The sequence below is a fragment of the Leptidea sinapis genome, chromosome 2, assembly GCF_905404315.1.
Source record: "Leptidea sinapis chromosome 2, ilLepSina1.1, whole genome shotgun sequence".
Lineage (NCBI taxonomy): Eukaryota > Metazoa > Arthropoda > Insecta > Lepidoptera > Pieridae > Leptidea > Leptidea sinapis.
Window position 1 is genome coordinate 9,492,020 of NC_066266.1, and position 16,171 is coordinate 9,508,190.

Consider the following 16,171-nt stretch of genomic DNA (forward strand, 5'->3'; position numbering starts at 1 on the left):
TACACGACGATCGGTCCTGCGCTGCCCTCATCCAACGTATTGCGGCGATCTTGACCAGATCGTCGGTCCATCTTATGGCCTACCAACACTGCGTCTTCCGGTACGTGGTCGCCATTCGAGGACATTACTGCCCCATCGGTCATCTGTCCGTCGAACTATGTGCCCTGCTCACTGCCACTTCAGATTCGCATCTATACTTTAGTAATTTAGCCTTTACGTATATATAAATTTTAACTCTTCGTATGACTTCTATATATGTACATGCACCTAAGACTTGTTAATGTTAATGTATTCTGTTGGAAGTTCATAAATAAATAAATAAATAAGCAATCATGTGGTCCGAGGAAGTGATGTCAAAAGGATGGCATAATCAAATTAATAATAAAAAGAATCAGTTAGTTCTTATTGTAGCTGTCAAATAATGTGTAGACAAACGTTGCTGTAACTGTCAAAATGTGCCACAATTCGGACGGTTTTAAGCCATTTATCAATTGGGAGGGGGATAAGCAAAGCTATATATTTTTGGCAACACTAAGATATACTTTGAAATTAAACTTCTGCATATTATTTTAAATAACTTTGATAGTTTAATATACGTCTAGATAGACTGAAAAGCTGTGAAAAACGTTATCGAAAAAAAGGTATTAGGAACTATAATAGTATTTTTTGTAGTTTCTTTTCAGTTCTTCTCCACATGTTAAAGCCTATTTACGAACTGATGTAGCTTTATGATGCTTAGGTACCAAGTGCTGTTGCAATATGTTATATTATTGTCACTTCCTGAGGTAATTACATATATTTATATACATTTTTTTAGTTTATAGGCCAATACAGAACAAATCAATAACATTTTTTGAAATTTTTGAAATTAGTACCACGAAAACCTCACGGATTTATTTGGGTACCTAGACCCATCCAATTTATTTTTAATTTTAAAAACCTATTCTTTTTTCAGGAAGTATCTGTTTAAGCGAGTTTTGATTTTCATGGTATTTCTGTACATTTCTTGCAGCTCTTTGGGCAGTTCCTTAATGTAATCTAGTATTACGTAATTAACAGTTCTCTTCCTATATTTATTATTATTTTTTGGTGAGAAGTATTTGTGATTTATATCAAGATGTCGTAAGCCTAAGGGTCTATTTTTTCGAATTACAGGGTGGGATTATTATTTTTGGTTAAAATAGAAAATTTAGCTTTATCATATACATTACATACTTATTTTTATTTAGCATATGTTTTGGTACTTGGTACTTGGTCTTGAGTAATCTTAACTGCTTCTATTCTATTTTAGCCTACATATTATACTCCCATTTCTTATTTGCACAGATAGAACAGAAATGTACACAAACCTTGTAAACATGATGTCTGCGTGGATGAGTTACTGGCACGCTCTGAATGGCGTCGCCCCGGTTGGCTCTAGTTGTCATCATTAGAGCCGCGCACCCCGCTATATGCCCGCCACATTAACTCCAGCTTACACCTAGAAAGATATTTACAATTTAATGATGAATATTCAACTGGATAACAGTGGGAGGCTCCTTTGCACAGAAATCTGGCTAGATTAGGGGTACCACAACGGCGCCTATTTTTGCCGTGAAGCAGTACCTAATGTGTAAACATTACTGAGTTTCGGTCCGAACGGCGCCGTAGCTAGTGAAATTATTGGGCAAATGAGACTTAACATCTTATTTTATGTCTCATGGTGACGAGCGCATTTGAAGTGCCGCTTAGAATTCTTGGGTTATTCAAGAATCCTAAGCAGCACTGCATTGTAATGGGTAGTGCGTATCCATTACTATCAGCTGAACGTCCTGCTGGTCTCGTCCTTATTATCATAAAAGAACACAATGGAACGACGTCTACGCAACGCCAAGGGGTAGAAGTTAAGTTAATTTTCATTAAGATGTATTGTCACATTGTCACAGACATTAGAAATTATATTTTAACAATTTACTTGTTTGCAAGCGATTACGTTCTTTTACCTATACACTAGAATACAATGTTAACGTAAATGTTGTTAAAAATGTTAATTTCAGCAAAGACATAATACAACCCACTTACAAATGACTGTGCTGAAATATTGCATAATTATTCAGTAGATGTGTTTGAAGACTCGTTTGAAAAGAACTCAATGTTTTGAAATTTCTTCTTTCAGAGGTTGAGTGTTGTATCATAATACCATCAAAATTTACATTTGACTATCAAAAGCTTTCCTAAATTGGTGATATGTAAATCAATGGAGATCAATGGAAATTCTAGAGAAACCAGACATGGTATGGTATAGGGGCTCCTGTTTTCGCAATTAAACCACTAGTATGGGTCCATATTTCGTGCAGTATTGGCCAGTTACTCTAACCAACCCAGCTCCTTACAGAAATTCAGAACATTCCTGGGGTGTCCGCCAACTTCCTAGAGCGACCTGGTAATAGTTAAGGTTTTTGCCCATTGGTTGGCAACCTACACACATTCCAGGATTACGTGAGTGAACGTTTCGTCCTCGGCTAGAAAGCCTCTGCACTTAGGACTGTCCGTTACGCCGATTGTGAAAAGGTGCTTGTTTATTGATGTGTGACCCGTTAGGTTGCCCACCATTATACTGATGTCAATGTCTGTTGAGGCTGATAAGTATACGTGTCAGTGCGATAGTGCAGGAATTGCTTCTTTCGACTGTCTACAGCTTGAGACATTCATCCATCGGGTGTTGTGTAGGTGAGAGAGCATATGCAAACAAGACATATTCTAAGATACTCATTAGTACGTGGCACAAATCTCGGGCACTCATTGAAGTTTCTCGCTCTACCACAAGAATTTATGAAATGCTTAGAATGCTCTTCACATAAATTTTTGTTTGCTGTTCACCCCACTACAGCAAAGATACGCTGCCCACATATTCATTTATGTATATCATATTCATATAGTATCACTGCAAGAGGTGTGTTCATCCAAATATGGTCAGTGCTAAAATGTTGATATTTTATGTATAACCAAATATGGTATGCTAATAACTCTTTTTAAATAGTCACTATCTTCACGCCAATCAGCTTACGTTAAAATGTTCCAAAAAAGGAAATGGGGCGTACCACTTGCAGTGTGTTAACAAATGTTTAGTGTTTGTTTTAGTTTTTAACATATTTTTTAGCTTGGTATGTATGTATCTACGTATCTTTAAAACGGAATCCTTGAAAGCTATTTACACCTACTTAAACACATTGGATCGAGTTGAACCTTTGCACACTTGAAAATAATACAATAATTTCAATAGCATGTCCTACTTTTATTAACTTGGTGTGTATGTTTTTATGTCATGATCAGCATCATCATCAGCCGGAAGACGTCTATTGCTGGTCAAAGGCCTCGCCCAAAGATCACCATGACTATCTAAACCAGATCGTCGGTCTATCTTGTGGGTGGCCTACCAACACTGCGTCTTCCGGTACGTGGTCGTCATTCGAGGACTTTACTGCCCCAACGTCCCATCTGCCCACTGCCACTTCAGTTTTGCAATCATCATTTGGGCTATGTCAGTAACTTTGGTTACTCCTACGGATCTCCTCATTTCTGATTCTGCAGAAGACTTGGTTGTGGTAAAATAATAAACAGATGCATGCCATGTCTGATCTCGACATACATCTGGTTTTGAAAATTACTAAGGGAGGATATTGATGGATGTATGCATAGGATTTGCTCTAGGGGAGATTTTATTTATCCAATGTCAGCTTAATAGCGCCAGTTGACCTAACGATTCTATTTTTGATGAAGGAGATTTAGTTTTTGTAAAAGAATAAGCAAATGCATAGGTACCATGTATTTGCTCGACATATTCTGGTTTAGGAATCAGGATATTGATGGAACTAGGCCTAGGCAGTACTTTGTAGGAGATTTTTTTGTCCAATTTCAGCTCAATAGCGTCAGGTGCCTATCGATTCCATTTCTGATGGAGACGACTCAGTTTTTAAAAATATAAGCACATGCATGCCATTCATATTCTCGACAAACCTATGGCTTTCGAAATAACTAACAGGATGGTCCTGCGAAGGATTTTTACATACCTAGAAATTGTTTTGGGGAAGATTTTATATCGCGCGAATAGCGCCAGGTGGCCCACAGATTCTATCTTTGATGAAGAAGACTTAGTTCTTATATTTCTGGACATAATGAGGTTATCTTTATGAACGTTCAGGTAATATTCGAAGCAGGATACTTGCAGAACTTCAGCAAACAAGCGTATTGTTTGCTGAAGTTCTTGAGGTAAATTATCGGTGTATAAACAATTGTTGTTTTTAAAGTGTTGAACAAGATATACCAAAATTTGCGACCCATACGTACTCGAACGGTTAGCTCAATTGGAAATATGGAAAGAGTCCTCGAACAGAACCCGAGTTGTCACGTATTGAGTCCCGCATACTTCATAATAGAAGTAAGAGTTATCACTTTTAAAAGTAATAAATTGTTTACATTTAAAAGAAAGACATCTCAAGTCGATTTTCTATTATGCAATTATTGGGGTTGAGCAGGTTATCAATTGTAAAGAAGATCCTGTAGACGGAGCTATAACCTGAAAATTGTACAAGATATATAAAAATTTACGGACGGAACCCGAGTGGTCACGGGTTGAGTTCCACATCCTTCATATACATTGGTTACAAATTTAATTTGTATATATCGTTGTGTAATATGTAAATTGCCATAATGACATATATATTAACATAATTCGCAAAATATACGTTCAAATACTACATTAAATTCGTTGATTTATTTGAAGTTTCGCAATATCATCGCTAACAAGAATGTTTACGGAACCAATAAGGCAATGACGTCTCTGTGTTTGCGCGCAAAATATATTAAAGTGTATATTTACAGTAAGGCGCTTAATATTTTGCGGAGGGCAAATGAAAGTTTACTTAATGTGGTTACCAAGGCTTCTTTAAATATTAAGTGTTATTTAGTATTTAAGTTAATTGACTGCTTCAATTTAAAAAGATAATGTTTATATAAGTGATAGGAAAGGTCAACTTAGGTGCAAATTACATGGTCAGATAATGTACTGAAAAGAGACAGGGATTCCGCCGCCGAAATACTCCTGGTACACCAGAGGGGTCACAGGAGCGTTGTCGGCCTTTTAGGAAGGCATACGCGCCTTTTTGAAGTGTTGTTTCATCCAGGAAACACGGTGCAAGGAAGCTCGTTCCACAGTTTCGTAGTACGTTCCAGAATGTTCCTTGGAAACCGTGTTGTGGAAGAATGATACACACAAATGATAAGGATGATATCCAAGTTTGTCGCGTTTTGTGCAAAGGTGGAATTCGTCGGCGATCAGGTCAAACAGCTCTTTGGAACACTCCCCAAAATAAATACGTGTATTAGAATGTGACATTTAAAGAAAATCAAAAATTATTCTATTCATTTAGGCCAACGAAAGGATAGTTCAATAGTTGTTCATCTTTCCATTTACGTGGGTAAATGATAAATTAGAAGCGTGCTTTTTTATGAAAATAAGGGACGAGACGAGCAGGACATTCAGCTAATGGTAATTGATACGCCCTACCCTTGAGACTACCTTGAGACATAAGATGTTAAGTCTCATTTGCCCAATAATTTCACTAGCTAAGGCGCCCTTCAGACATGTTTACACATTACTGATTCACGGCAGAAATAGGCGCCGTTGTGGTACCCATAATCTAGCCTGCTTCTTGTGCAAAGGAGCCTCCTACTGGTATACTGTAAAACTGGGGAATAACATTGGAAAATGTAATCTAATCTCTGCTTACCCCTGGGAGACCAGACCAGGGATTAATTATTACGTATTAGGTATACAGTATTATTTGTAGCAATGTTATTGACACTCAAATATTTGATCGCATAAATTTGTTAGCAAACTTCGAAACGTCATGCTAAAATTGGTTGCGTAAACACTATAAATGATTGCTATGTTGTCGACATCTTAAGATACTTTTATAAAATCGACTGTTTTTTTTTCGATATATATATGTATAGTACTAGCTGACCCTGCAAACGTTGTATTGCCATATACCTAGAGTAATAAAAAAATCAATAATTAAAATTTCTGGGGTATCAAACGACCGATTCGCAGACCTACCAAATATATCGTAGATAAAATTTATCGTACTACAATAATCATTATATTCGATTGCCATCTTGCAACTCTGTTGCGTATCTGTAGATAGAATAGAATAATATTAAAACCGCGATACAAAAAGTTGTTGGTCGTAGACGGGTGAATCATAATAACATAAAAATGACAAAAAATGACAAAAAAAAATAAAAACAATATTTATGTGACCATTGTCATATAGAGGTATGAAAAATAGATGTTGGCCGATTCTCAGACCTACAGGATATATACACAAATTTTCAAACAAACTGGTTGACCCGTTTCGGAAGAGTTTGGTAACAAACACCGGGACACGAGAATTTTATATATAATATTAAGATTATTCATACTCATGGTGCATATCATCAAGCATGTACACTTAGTACAAATTACAGTTTTCAACTGGTCAATAATTTTCGTCAATAAGGGCTTATACTTAAAACGATTACGTCCACTTTGTGCGGTAATTGGATACATTTTGGTCAATTATTTGTCAAAAGTTTTGTAACGCCTGTTTTAGCCTCGTTTCGTTTGATGAATTGCCCGATTATTTATTGATTTTAAGTATGGTTTGCGTTTACCTTTTAAAGGATTGGTAATTTTATGTCAATCAGACTTAAATATTGAAATGTATTTGATGGTTAAACTGTTTGAAATCTATCCTAAATACAGGGAAACTTAGCAGTTGGAGCTCAGCCATGTTACTCGTAGATTGTTGTCGTAACTTAGACTACATACCTATTTTCCAGCAATACATCTATTTTGTGGAATAAGGCTTTTATGTCTGTTTCACACAAACCTACTGTCTGTATGTGCCTAGTTTATTAAGAGGTCCTAGCAATAACAATTACCTTTTTTTATTTATTTATTTATCGAATTATATTATACTAGTGGACCCAACAGACGTTGTCCTGTACACACGTCTTAAATTTGAAAAATCGGTCCAGCCGTTAGGAGGAGTTCACTAACATACACATGAGCAGGAGAATTATATTATATGGACGGAATTGAGAATCTAAACCAATCTCAAATTCACTGAAACAAACAAAAAAGTCATCAAAATCAGTCCAGCCGTTTAGGAGATAATTTAATTGTGAATCTAAACCATTTTCGAATCCACCTGAAGACACACACCAATCTCAAATTCACTGGAACACACAAAAATATCATCAAAATCGGTCCAGCCGTTTAGGAGGTAGTTCAATTGTGAATCTAAACCATCCTCGATTCCCCTTGAACTCACATAAAAAATTTCATCAAAATCGGTCCAGCCGTCTAGGAGGAGTTCAGTGACGTATGTCACTGAACTCGCGTGTATACACACACACAAGAATTATATATATAAAGATTTACATATTTTACAAAATGTGAACAAATAAGATACATTGTAAAAACCACAGAGGTTTGACCTCAATGCATTATCTTAGTTTACGCCTTATTTCAGTTTTTTACAAAATAAATATAATCTTAACATTAAATTTTATATCTACATACAATTATTAATATCTATAGAAATTAACAATTGGCTACAAGTACGTTAATTACATACTAATACCTATAAGAAATCAACTACAGATAATAATGTACCTTACTAATATTAATTTCAACACGAAGCAACCAAAAAACAGATATTGCAACAGATATTTCAAACACCTCTACCTATTTCTCTAGATTCGTTTAAAAACTTATGTATGTAGACTTCTTTATATTTGTACCTAATGATTGTGATGTATAATGTTGTGTAGTAGGTATTATAAGTATGTAGTAACTTGTACTTACATGCTTTTTTGTATTATACGTTTCCTTTTGTGACATATTTTATATTGAAAGGGAGAAACGTGTTCTAGGTACCTGATAATAAGCTAACACTGCCGCCTGTTCCTGGTTCTGGTAGCAAGAGAAATCATCAGACATTTTTTATAAGAAAATAAGGGACGAGACGAGCAGGACGTTCAGCTGATGGTAATTGATACGTCCTACCCATTACAATGCAGTGCCGCTCAGTATACTTGAAAAACCCAAAAATTCTGAGCGGCACTACAATTTCGCTCGTCACCTTGATACATAAGATGTTAAGTCTCATTTGACCAGTAATTACACTAGATACGGCGCCCTTCAGACCGAAACACAGTAATGTTTATTATATATTACTGCTTCACGGCAGAAATAGGCGACGTTGTGGTACCCATAATCTAGCTGGCTTCCTGTTCAAAAGAGCCTCCCACTGGTAGACTTTTGCCCCACTTTAATATGAGTGTGGCTCTTTTGAATTTACTGTCTAATTATCTCTGGACACTGGAAAATAACGCCCCCTCCTTTTCCCGTTCACACCCTCCCACTAGTCCTGTTTGAAGTTTTCATTGTTACATTTTGACTTTAGTTGTTTGATAATAGTTCTGTAGTTACTATTGTTCTGTGTCGCTATAACAGTACTGCCAGAAAAATAAATACTTTTTTTACTTAACACAGATTCCTTCATTGATTTTTCATCATTATAATAATAATAGTCAGCATCACAACACAGCACCTTTAATACTGAAAAAATAACTCGTTGTTTATTTATTAATAATAATATCCTAGTGATGCTTTGAACACCGTAACAAAGCGACGATGTGACGTCATCTACATCCAGAGATAATGTATCCGGTTAGTTGGACTATGTAATAGTGGTGGTGGCACTCCGGGAGTGCCGGCAGACCTGGAAGCTTGAACTTATTGTTACATTACATTACATTTTATTAATCGTTAGGAAATCTAATAAATAAAATTCTCGTGTCACGGTTTTTTTTATGAAAATAAGGGTCAAGACGAGCAGGACGTTCAGCTGATGGTAATTGATACGCCCTGCCCATTACAATGCAGTGCCGCTCAGGATTCTTGAAACCCCCAAAATTCTGAGCGGCACTACAACTGCGCCTGTCACCTTGAGACAACATATTAAGTCTCATTTGCCCAGTAATTTCACTAGCTACGGCGCCCTTCAGACCGAAACATAGTAATGCTTACACATTACTGCTTTACGGCAGAAATAGGCGCCGTTGTGGTATCCATAATCTAGCCGGCATTCTGTGCAAAGGAGCCTCCCACTGGTGTACGTAATTGAACTACTCCGAAACGGCTCGACCGATTTTCGTGAATCTTAGCCTGGATATCGGCTAGGGTGGAGAGTCGGACAACATCTATTTTTCATCCCCCATGTTAAGGGTCCACCCCAAATTATTTTTATTTATTTTTTTATTTTATTAAATATGATTCAGTATTAAAAAATACATACAACTTCAAATTTTCACCCATCTACGACCAACAGTTACTTTTGTATCGCAATTTTAATATTATTCTAATCCATCCACAGATACGCAATAGAGTTGCAATATGGCAATCGAATATAATGATTATTGTAGTACGATAAATTTTATGTACTATATATTTGGTAGGTCTGGGAATCGGTCGTCATCTATTTTTATACCCTAAAAATTTTTAATTATTGAATTTTTTTATTACTTTATATGGCAATACAACGTTTGCTGGGTCAGCTAAACTCAACAGTGGCTGGAACTTTATTATAAAAGTGTATATATTTACCCTTAAAGCTATTATGTATCTTATGAAGCTAGATTATGAGTTAGTTACAAGCAATCCCTTATTTCTAGTGTTATAATAATAAAAATCACTGTTTTTAAACCACTAGTTTTAAACTGAAATTAAATAAATTTATGATACCTCAAAACTTACTAGAATAACATTACATATTCTTAGGACTTTCAAAATCATTTATATATTTCTGTGACAAAATATTCGTGCATATTTGAAACTTTTAACATTCCACACAGACAAAATCGACGGGCAAAAGCTAGAAAACAATATGCGCGGAATGTACAAAATAGCTACTATAGAAACAATATGAGAAACTACAAGTACTGGAACCTAGCCACTAACAAATCGAATAAAACACCGATTTTGTATTAAGGCGATCTTTCCTTCCTTTCCCACTTCACCAATCCGAAAGAGACAGAGCGAGCAGTTGAAATGTCGTAGGTCATTAGGTTCATACCATGTAGGGTTTCCAATATGCCAATATGGGAGTTACCATGACTTTTATAGGTAGTTAGCTGGAACAATAGATTTAAGTAAATGCGTCGATGACCCTTACTATATGGTCTTAGATGACTGATAAAAGCAACAAGTGGTGAAATTAATTGTTATTATATGAAGTTATTGAATCGGTTTTGGTTTGTTTATGCCATTTCCACACAGAATGAAACGCTATAGCGGTGTTACGGTGATCTCTATGATTCCTTTGGAAGTGTTTTTATTTGATTCTTACTTATTTATTTATTTATTATTAATGATGCATCAACAGTGTAACAGATACAACATTTATAGTTGCTGCTGTGACAATTAACTTAAAAATATTTAAGAAAATTTATTGAAGTAGGCGTTACTTTGCGGAAATCCAAATTTATCCTATATATTTTATGTTTTTAGTTTACTTTAGTGTTAATTCCGACAATATTTGTCTTTAAACAATTCGACACGTGTTTCGCATATATACGAGGCATCCTCTGGACATGTTGACTCGCCAAAATCTGGCACGACACTCGAACTCAAACATTTGTTAAACATATTTATTATTACTAACTATTACTATTAAAGTTTAAAAATTAATAGTTATAGTTATTTAAAAATTATTACCTACTAATATAATATAAACTAAAATTTGATAACAATTTAAAGTTGATTTTAGACTTTAAGTTACATAAGACTTCAATTATTAGATTAAAAAAGAATAAAGAGTTACTTATCCGTATTCAATAGAATGTTGCTTATTTTTACTAGAAACGCGGATACATACATACAGGTCACATGTCCAGTCCATACCTCTATGGAGGAAACAGTAGAACGGTGCTGACCTTGTAAAAAACATTAGTGCTTGGTTAAAGTTAACGGTTCCGCTTTTTTTATAAGGAAAGTAAGGGATAAAACAAGCAGGACGTTCAGCTGATGGTAATTGATACGCTCTGCCCATTAAATTGCAGTGCCGCTCAGGATTTATAATATTATAATATAGACACACTCTTACACAAATTATCTTGCCCCAAACTATTCATAGCCTGTACTAAAGCTACCAGAAAACGATATACTTAATACAATTTACTTACTTAAATATACATAAATACAGATAAACATTAATGACTCGGAAACAAACATCCATATTCATCATATAAATGATTGCACCTACCGGAAATCGAACCCGGGACTGACTCAGTAATAACGATCACTATCCACTGGGCTGTAGGGGTTGTCAAAAGGGGAAGGGGAGAGGATTCTTGAAATACCCAAAAATTCTGAGTGGCACTACAATTGCGGACGTCACCTTGACACTCAAGATGTAAAGTCTCATTTGCCCAGTAATTTCACTCGCTACGGCGCCCTTCAAAGCGAAACATAGTAATGCTTACACTCGTACTTACTGCTTCTCGGCAGAAATAGGCGACGTTGTGATACCCATAACCTAGCCAAGTTTTACCCATATTCTAGTATAAAATATAGATTATTGCTTAAAACATACAATTGCTATGAAGAAGAATATAATTACATAAAAAAATAAGAGCGCAAGTTGTGCATTAACAACTCGATCAAAGCTTTGATGACTTTTTTTAATATATACCAGTTTAGTAACCTCGGGTTCATTTGTCACCATAGGCATTGTTGTAACAGTTATGCGTTCTCACAGACAATCGGTTATTATTTTACAAATATTATTAGATAGTTTATGTTTATTCAAAAGTAAATCAATTCTAAAAAAATCTACACGACTTTACAACATTGTTAATAAATACGTAAATATATATCCAAAACATTATTATGACTGTAAAAAATTGTAACAAGATGGATAACGACCAAAAACTATGAGGAGACGGATGCCCTTTTATGTATTTTAAAATTAACAAAAGAAATTGACCATTAATTCTTAAAATCTTTATTCTTTATTTATTTATAAAACTTATTACACAATATATTAGCGAACACAAAACACATTCACATACACACTTACTCACACAAACGCACACATACACACACACCTCACGTAGGTACCTACTTAGTTATAGATATGGAAGAGGTGTGGTAGGTATGGGCGTCATTTTTAACCGACTTCAAAAAGGAGGAGGTTATCAATTCGATCGATATTTTTTTTATGTATGTACACCGATTACTCTGAGATTTACGATCCGATTTACATAATTCTTCTGTTTGATGCGAAATAGATGCCATTTGGTCCCATAAAAATGTTACTTAGTTGGCCCAGTACTTTTCATTTTATGAACATTTATATGAAAATTTTCGTCTACCTGGATGCCATAATTGTTTTCTGTGTACGGCTTTTTTTGGAGTTTTCATTCAGGTTGATTATATAATATTATTATAAACTGGCACTAAAACGTGAAAAATAAAAAACAACACCGACTTCAAAGCTATCAATATGTAGCACATACAAATAATAGTATTTTATTCATGTTAAAGGTAAAGGTTTGCATAAGAGGTATTAAATTATTTTTTTTAGTTATTTCATACTTTTCAGTTTTTGAAGTCTAAACGTAGTTTTTTTAATTGTAAATCTAGTAACAAAACAGGCAAAGTAGGTACCCGCTCGCGGTTATGAAAAACGTTTGCAATACTACTTGCTTCAACATGTGCATTGAGCATTCGTCAGCGGCGGTATCATTTCGCCGCATGAATTGATCGCGTTATCTGTCTGTAAGAGGCGTTATGGTAACAACGATTCTAGTCACAGATAAGCAGTAATTAACGATATAGAGGTATTAGTTAATTGCGTCGTTATCGTGTTTGGCGTGTTTGTAGTTGATTAGAAGAGTTTATGGTTGTTCAATCGGTTGTAAAGATTGTACCGCTAATTTTGTTGTTGTATACAGAGAAGCGTTCGAGACAGTTTGAATTCTTTGACACTGACGGGCTGTGGGCAGGGGCGTGCATTGGTCTTCTAGTAAGGTACTGTACATACAACTAGTCGTGGTTGCTCTTTCGACAGTATGATATAAGTTGTATGAAACGCTGCTTGCTTCGTACATGAAATCTGTAGACTGCATTATTATTTAACACTAGTGTTATATTTATTTAGGTTCATAACGAGGTATGCACTGCCTAATTGCCTATATAATATGCACGCCCCTGGCTGTGGGTCTTCTAATTCCTATATTATTTTAAATGATAATATATTAATAAGACACTTTATTCTTAACAATTTGTTATGTTTTTAAAGTGATAACCCTCACTTCTAGGATTAATACACAAATAAAATTTGAAAAACAAAATTTTATGAACGATGCGGCATTCGAAACCACGATCTCCAGCGTTCCGTGCCGGTGCTCTAAACCACTGAGCTAACCGTTCGAGTACCGCCTCGTTACAAAATGTTGTTTGCTTTGTTCAACTCTCAGGGTGTTGCTTCATCTACAGGATCTACTTTACAGTTTACCTGCTGAACCCTAATATTTGCATATTAGGAAATTGACTTGAGATGTCGCTCTTGTAAAACTAAACAATTTGTTATGTTTTTAAAGTGATAACCCTCACTTCTAGGATTAATACACAAATAAAATTTGAAAAACAAAATTTTATGAACGATGCGGGAATTGAACCCACGACCTCCGGCGTTCCGTGCCGGTGCTCTAAACATACTTCATTCTCATGAAGTTCTACAAGACATTTAAGTTAAATAAATTTTGTGAGGGTGTTAGTTTTTGCAAACGATAAGGTAAATTGTATTTCTTATTGTTGATTCCGCCAAATTAAGAGATATTTATTTACCATAGGAAGTGGCAAGGTTTCGAAACTAGCGTGTTAAGAAACTAGCCCATTTTTGAAATCATATAATATGTTAATGTTATACAACTTATATATGCATGTCCACAGCATTTGAACACCAACTTATATGTAAATGTAACACACTGGTAAATGCAGACGACGTCGGGGGTAACAGCTAGTTTCTTATACATAAGCCAATAATATGTTATATTATACAACATGGCGTTACACGTTATCAAATAAACACGTGAGTAAAACAAAAATACATAATAATTCACTTAACTAAATAAATTTTCCAAAATATCATTTTGGAACACCCTGTAAGAAGTCTAGTAGCCGCGCGCTAGCGTAGGCACTGACACCTACTTCGTGCCGTCTTATGCGACCACGTTAGGTTGAAGAAAATTCATTTACCTTAATATGTAATTTATTTGTTTGAAAAAATCAAAATTTCAATTATTAACTGTTAATTTTTATTTTAGAACTGTGTGTTAAAGTCGCCATTTTAGCACCACCCTGTATTCATTATAACGTTCAACATTACACGCACCCATCTGCCGAATCAGATTCAGTAACAATGTTGATCCACCCTTTACCAAAGACAATATTTACGGCATTTCTCGTCATATTAACACGTCCGAGAGACAGGGTAACTCATTAACGCAGTGTTTAGCAGACGGGGTTGGACGCAGGTGGTCCTTGTTTAAAAGTCTGGGTTAAAAGGATCTTAATGTGTTTATTCGACATACTTATTGGAACACGTGTTATGTACACGATATATTATTATGAATTGTCTCTGCTGAGAGAAATATCTTTCTAGCAAGGAGGCGCTACGCAAAATTTATAAAGTAGTAGTAAGTACTTTTTGTATATTAGTATCTTTTCTTCGTTACTTTGTGTGTTTTAAGTGTTTAAATAGAACACTTTTTGCCAAATCACTTTTTATTATTTATTTTAATAATAATAATAAATGTGGTTTTATGAAACCATGGTAAAATTGAAACTTTTTTGCACATTATAGACATTTAACGAAAATTTTTTGGAATAATAATTAAACACTGACAAAAACAACCAAAAAAGCGTGGAGCACTGGCACAAATGAGAAATAGTCTATACACTACACGGTCAGTTGCTGCGAGCTATAGGCGCCGCCCGACCGTCACGCGACATGCAACACACAGACGAAAAATTGTGAGACGATGCAATAAAAGTTTCACTTTAAAAATCTAAGCAAATTGTTATGATTTTAAAGTGATAACCCTCACTTCTGGGATTAATTTCACAAATAAAACTGAAAACAAAATGTGAACAATTTATACAAGATTTTATCAACGATACATCATGGCATTCTACACGATGGCTCAGTTGGTAAGAGCACTCGCACGGAACAAGAGACGTCGCGGGTTCGAGTCCTGCATCGTTCAAAAATTTTGTTTTCAGTTCTATTTGTGTAATAATAATAATGCCTTTTTTATATAAGAGGGGGCCAGTGGGCCATAGGTTCACGGGACGAGGAGAGGTGAGGCAACCGCCCATGGACAACCGCAACAAGACGTGTCAAGAGATGTGTTGCCGACCTTTAGGTGGGAGTATGCTCTTTTCTTGAAGTTCCCTACGTCGTATCGGGAAAACAGCTGCAGGTAATTGACTCCACAAAGTGGCTCTGGGTGGCAAGAAATTTCTATAAAACGCGCGGTTGTGGAATGCCAGACGTTTTTATTTGCTAAACTTACATGATATAAAAATATAATAAAATATACATTTATAAACATATTCACATAGTTAAGGCCCCTGGTGGATATAGGCCTCCAGTATTCTCGATTATAGGAGTGTAGTTTTCTCGATTTATTCGAGCCGTATGTACCAGAATGAGCGTTTCATAGACCAGCGTGACAGACCGTCTTATTCAATATCTAAAAGATAAAGTGTTCATAGCACAATACAAGTTTTTATATGAAAATGTTTACTTTTTTACATGCCAACTAAATTTCAAACTTTCTTTTAGAATGATCAAAGCTCTTTAATATAATTTAAATATAAGAGGTTATGCTTATCAAAAGGATAAGATTAAAAACGCCACATCAGCCCACTTTGGCTTTCAATGGAGTCAAAGATCTACTAAGAGCTATTTGGAGGTGAACTTAAATTAATTAATTTTTAAACTGTTGTCGTTTTTAATCGGTTTAGTGTCTTATAATTAATTTTAACAATAGCTCATTCGGAATTCATTATAAT

The 16,171-nt window shown here is 35.2% G+C and overlaps 1 protein-coding gene across 3 annotated transcripts in view; it reads right to left on the reverse strand.

The window, feature by feature from the left end:
- LOC126975782 (PAS domain-containing protein cky-1-like) overlaps positions 1–16,171 on the reverse strand; it is a 192,988-nt gene that overhangs the window by 164,307 nt on the left and 12,510 nt on the right. For all 3 annotated transcript variants that reach the window (XM_050823833.1, XM_050823825.1, XM_050823834.1), the window contains exon 2: positions 1,350–1,480. Coding sequence is in view for 2 of the 3 variants with exons in the window: in XM_050823825.1 (XP_050679782.1) it covers positions 1,350–1,360 (11 nt within the window). In the remaining variant the exon portion in view is untranslated. The remainder of the gene's footprint in view (positions 1–1,349; positions 1,481–16,171) is intronic.